The 5745-nt window shown below is 39.0% G+C and overlaps 1 protein-coding gene across 2 annotated transcripts; it reads left to right on the top strand.

Moving 5' to 3' along the window:
* Window positions 1–562: 562 nt before the first annotated feature.
* On the top strand, window positions 563–4110 carry LOC115827688 (hydroxylysine kinase-like). 2 transcript variants are annotated; one of them, XM_030791589.1, is made up of 5 exons: window positions 563–690; window positions 1701–2015; window positions 2290–2432; window positions 2644–2824; window positions 2950–4110. In XM_030791589.1, exons 2-5 carry the CDS (start codon window positions 1706–1708, stop codon window positions 3390–3392), a joined length of 1077 nt encoding a protein of 358 aa, XP_030647449.1. In that variant the 5' UTR covers window positions 563–690; window positions 1701–1705; the 3' UTR covers window positions 3393–4110. The 2 variants fall into 2 exon arrangements, with proteins under 2 accessions (XP_030647449.1, XP_030647450.1); XM_030791590.1 differs by lacking the exon at window positions 563–690 and adding an exon at window positions 1316–1389.
* Window positions 4111–5745: the final 1635 nt, after the last annotated feature.

Raw genomic sequence — 5745 nt, 5'->3', positions numbered from 1 at the left:
ATATTTTATTTTGTGGCTTATTTATGTTGTAGTTGGATTTAGTCAGGAGTATAACTTGAAAGACTTGAGCTGCATGATGCCTGCTGCTTTGCTTAAGGACAATTGCCTTTGATGGGCCTGTAATGTCAAATGCATGTTGGATGTCTATCAATAAAGACATGATATGTTGCAAAATTAGTGTGCCTTTTGGAGGACAAACAGTAGTCTGCTTATCATATCTTTCATATAGCAAAAGCTGTCTTATGGCCTAACTGGTATGCTGAGGGATCAATTAGAGGACAAAGTATAGGTATTTATAAGCCAAAAGGCAGAATACAAATGTTTCTTATTCAGTTAGATGGACATTGGATAATGGATGGCTTAGATAATGAGTGAGTGAGGTTTGAAACCTGATTCTTACAACGCATTGCGGTATGGCCTCGCACTGATACGCGTGAACGCACCCTCCCACTCTAATGCAAGTCTTTTGTAACCGCCCACACATGACGTGGAAAGTTTTACTTGCATTTGCGCAAACGGTAAAAGGGCATACGGACATACTATAGAACTGCAAACGAGGCAAAGACTTTTGTATTTAGGAAGAGGCACTCATAAGTATATTACATTATTTACTTCAGCTAGCTCCTGTAACATCGCTGTCTCGCCAAGAGCATTTCTTGTTCGCATTCTTCAAGTATTTCCAACCTTTAGGTAACTTCTGTTATTCACACAGTTTTCGTCCGATCGTTTCTGTTTGATCGCTTTCTTTTTGTTGACCCTCTTTTCTTATTTACTGGAACTCATTCGTTGCACTGAATGACATATTATTTTCTTCGCAGTTATTCAAGGTCCAATGCAGCGTTAATCTACGTGCTCATATTCTGCAAGACCTGTCAGTGATCACCTGTCAATTTTGCATGCACAAAGAAGTTTTTCTTCTTTAATAAGAAAGAAAGAAAAGTTAAGAAAAGAAAAAAGTCACTTTATTGTTCCTGTAGGTCATGATCGCTCAAAACAAAAAGGAGACTGTATTTTACGATTTCACTAAAAACCCCATGACCAGTTGCAACAGATCGGCGAAACTGATTAATGTGCTGTAAGGGGTTCTCACTCTATTAAAACCGCTTAAAGTGCTGAACTAAATTTATAGAATTACACAGATTTAATGCTGTAAACCTGCAGAAAATTGAGAGTTCCATGAAAATATTTAGACTGGCTGTTTTGAGGACTTGTGCTAGTAATTAATTTCGAAATGTTGAAGGATTTAGTTGCAGACTGCAACAATCTCCCTTTACTGGAGTCCACCAGCCATAAAATAAATGCAAGTCAAGATTTGCATAAGTGATATAGGCACTGGCACCAGCCTGATTGAACCTTGAGAAGCTGTTGACAGGAGCAGCATGTTGACAGGTGACATTCCTCTGTATGAAAAAAAAAAAAGAAATCTGTGCCCCTTTATGCGTCTGCTTTTTTTTTTTTTTGCTTATTTGATTTTGATAAATTTGTTTATTTAGATTATTTTTCCCTGAGGGTTAGGTGGAAAATCCAGTTGACATTATGCATTTTTTTTTTTTTTTTTTATGGATGAGTGGGGGCAAAAGTACCTATGAGCATTAGGTCTGGTGGCGTTTATTCATCTTGTGAGCAAGATTTCGTTGTAAGATTTTTTGCTGCCCATAGTCCAATGCCTTATCTGTAAAACTTTTCATTTCTTTTTGCAGCATAAATGTCAGTAAAAGAGGCCAAGCCAAATCTCAGCCATGCCCAAGTATCTGAGCTGGTGGAAAGGCTTTTTGGACTCCATGCCACTGTGTCAAACATTCGAGCCTTGCCCAGTTATGATGACCAGAACTTTTATGTGGCCCCTCAGGAAGGTGGGGAGTTTGTTCTTAAGGTTATGAACTCTACAGACAGTAAGAACTCCACTCTTCTGCAACTCCAGAGTTATGCCATGACCTTCCTGCATCAGAATGGACTTCCTGCTCAAACTGCTCTCCCTACAAAAGACGGTGAACTCATGAGTCTGGAGGAGATAGGTATGACTAATGTCACAGCGCCGCAGATCAGATGTATATGTCATAAACATGCACTGAACTACGTTTACTGAACAGAACCGATAAATATTCTTTGAGAATAAATGTTATTAGTGAAAATGTGGTAATTTATCTGGCTCAAATATATTTTTGCTGTCTGAACAAATAAGCTAAAGAATTCAGACGAAAAACAGTAAGAAAACAGAGGAAATGCGGCCTGGCTTGGGCTGATAACACTACACATCATTCTTTTCTTTTCCTTTTTCTTACATACAAGACTGTGGTTTTGGAACTCAGAAGTACCTGGTGCGTTTACTGACCTATTTGCCAGGCACTGTTGTAGCCAAGGTTCCCACCTCACCGCAAGTGTTATATGAAGTGGGGAAACTGGCTGCTAGACTTGACAAAGTGCTAAATGAAGTAAGACCTCCTGTCCCATTAAGTTATGTGAAGTATCTCAGTAGTAGTTGCAATCCATTGTTGGAAATAAAAAGAAACACGGTTCCTCATGCTTTTATTGATATGCATTTATTTGATAAGCATCTAAAGTAATTGTCTGTGACATTCTTAGTAGTAGTTTACTCAGAGCGTAAACATGTGTCCTAATGACATATTTTCTACCTCATTAAAGATGGATCATCCAAACCTCAACGCACTTCAGAGAGAGGGCTTTATTTGGAACCTGTCCAATGTTCCTCTGCTGGAGCAATACCTTCATGCACTGGATGGGAAACCTGTGCAGAAGATTGTGAAGAGTGTGATAGAGCAATACAAATCAGAAGTGGTGCCCAATCTGAGCTCCTTTCGGAAGTGTAAGAATCAGCTTCACTCTGGATCATCACTATGCCGTTGTGGTATTTTAATTTGTTGTCACTTCATCCCACTGTATGAAATTATTTTTTGGTTTTACACTAAAACAGTTATGCATTCTCTATAGGTATTAACCATGGAGACTTTAATGACCACAACGTCCTGGTAGAACCTGATGGACCTTCAAACTACAAAATCTCAGGGATACTGGACTTTGGAGACATGAGCCAGGGTTACTATATCTTTGAGTTGGCCATCACCATTATGTATATGATGATTGAGAGCCCCAGTCCCCTGGATGTTGGAGGTCCTGTACTGGCTGGCTGGGAGAGTGTGATTCCTCTGAACGAAACAGAGAGGGAAGCCCTGTACCTGCTGGTTCTGGGTCGGTTCTGCCAGTCCCTGGTTCTGGCCCATTATACTGTGCTTCAGCATCCAGAGAATGAGGAGTATCTGATGACTACGAGTAAGACTGGAGTGAGGCTCCTACATCAGCTGTGGGAGTTGGGTAAACAGGAGGTGGAGAAGAGATGGTTCCAGACTGCTGCTCAGTACTCAGCCCAACTGTGATGCCAAACCTCAAACCTGTCAACGGCCTTGTGAATAATGAGCATTTCTTCCTTTGAGATGAATACATATGAGTGAATCTCCTTTCTTTTGCCCAGAGAGGTGATGAAATGGAACAGATTAGCCTCGCAGTAGAACATGCTGTACTAATTATACGTGTGAATGAATGCATACATGAGGAATAGGAACACGTAATTGCTAAATACTACCTATAATGTATACCTCTCATGTATAATTTAATTAGATTAAATTAAATCTATGAATGCACACACACTGTGAACAGCAAGCAGTGAATTTGACCTCTGCATTTAACCCATCCATACATACCTGCGCCCAGGCTTTTCCTCTCGGTCCCAGGGATTGAACATGGACAAATATTTAGATTTAGGTCACAAGTTTGAATTCTTGTTTTTACTGAGAGATGAGTCCAGCACTGGCATGGTCTATGTGTGTGTCGAGATTACCAGTGAAAGAGGCATTCGGAAAGAAAAAGAATTCAGTTCGTCTAACACACCTCTTGAGAGAAATGCTCTTTTTTTTTTACCTTCACTGAATACAAATGGTGCTGTGTATATGAAAATCTCATCGGTCAGTCGTTCTGTTGAGAAATCATGTGGAGGAAATCAACCTTTATACCTCTGTTTTTAAGCATGACTTTACCTCCACAGATACTTTTTCTCTCTAGAAATCATAAATCATGTTTTAATAAAAACGGTTCTTAAAAATTGCATGTGTCTTTTCATACCCTGCTTAAAATCATGCGTTGAAAATGACCTCTTGATGAAAATGATCTTTTCTGAAATGTCTCATGGTGAGAGCAGGTCACAATACATTTTTTCCCTCCTTTGAAAGGCTGATGTTTATTTTCTGTAGATATGTAAGAAATGAGTTACTTAAGCTGTCAGCATCCCATCATGTTTGGGATCATGTATAAAAATACTGAGATGGCCCAGTCACCTAGTAGTTTGAATACCATGATTAGAGGCAGAGATCTCAGTGTCTTTGATGGAAGGGTGATTGTAAGACGTGTATTGCGGATGTTTCAGTGATGAACACTGTTAGACTCGATGTTCCATGAGGAGCAGTAGCTAAGGTGCCGTTAGGATCGACGCCTAAGGGAAATACATCATCAGCTTGCGTTGGGTGTAGTTCAGTGTAGATCCTCCTAGACTGTGATGTTAGGGTATTAGGGTTTGAGATACAGGGCAGAATAGATAAGCAGCTTTGGCCAACTGACAGCACATAACACTCTGCATGACAAACGGTTTCATCAAACCCACAAACTGCTTATTATGTGTAGATATGTCATCATGTTTGCGAGTAACGTGGTGCTTAGAAAATAGGTAGTGCTGTCCTGAGCCACTGAAAAAAAAAAGCATTAGATCAGTCATTTCTCATCTTGTTCTGACCGAGTGGATGAGTGCCTGTGTAGTGCACTCCAAAAGACATCTACAGGGCTGAGTGTGTGTGATGTGCTCTAGTGAGTGTTTTATGGTACAGAGTGCATTTTCCTGCCATAGTTAAGGTTCATTCAATTTTTTAGGACTATATAAAAGCAAGTGAATACGTGAGCCTTCTGAGAAATCAACATTATCTGGTAGTGAAACATTTTTATTCTGACAGGAATGGTCTCTTCCAGGACGAAAATATCTCCATATACAGGGCATGAGTGCCCACTAAACGGTTTGATAAGCATAAAAACGATGGAAGCTATGCACCATCGCCACCTCAGACATCGAATTTTAACTCATCTGACCAGTGATAGGACATTGTTGTGAGGCTCTTGATAAATTTTCAATTATCAGCAGAAGTATAAATGATGTAATTTTGCTTGGTGTTTCCTTTACTTTGACAGTTCTATTTTCATTATTTGCTGTAATCAATTAGAAATACCAAACGATTCTTCTTTATTTATCATCTTTTTGCAGAAAACTGAAGGATGCTTGACAATCTGTTTAATTTGTGAATTATACTACAAAATATAATTTATTCAAATGAACTTGTAATTTTCCATTACATATTCTGCCAGCTGAGAGGAAAACGATCTGAAATAATTCATCATTTATCAGAGACTGCACAGATAGATAAGAGTTTTGACTTCTTAACTACTATCTTTTTTTCTTCACATCTTAATCTGAAAGACACCAGCCATATCTTTAATACTTCATCACCCTCTTTTATGTGCCAGAATGTTTCTCATCCTCAAACTGACAGCAAAGATTTTGACTGTTATGAACATTTTTAATGAGTGGCACTGAAGAAGTGACTGCGTTCACTGCATTAAAGGGAAATTCAGAAATACCAGGTCAGTTTTGTAAAAATGAGTTAATTTTAAACAGGGATATTGAATATTTAT

Source organism: Chanos chanos, chromosome 14 (assembly GCF_902362185.1).
Source record: "Chanos chanos chromosome 14, fChaCha1.1, whole genome shotgun sequence".
Classification (NCBI taxonomy): Eukaryota; Metazoa; Chordata; class Actinopteri; order Gonorynchiformes; family Chanidae; genus Chanos; species Chanos chanos.
The sequence above is the reverse complement of the archived record's forward strand: the minus strand, read 5'-3'. Positions and strand labels throughout refer to the sequence as shown.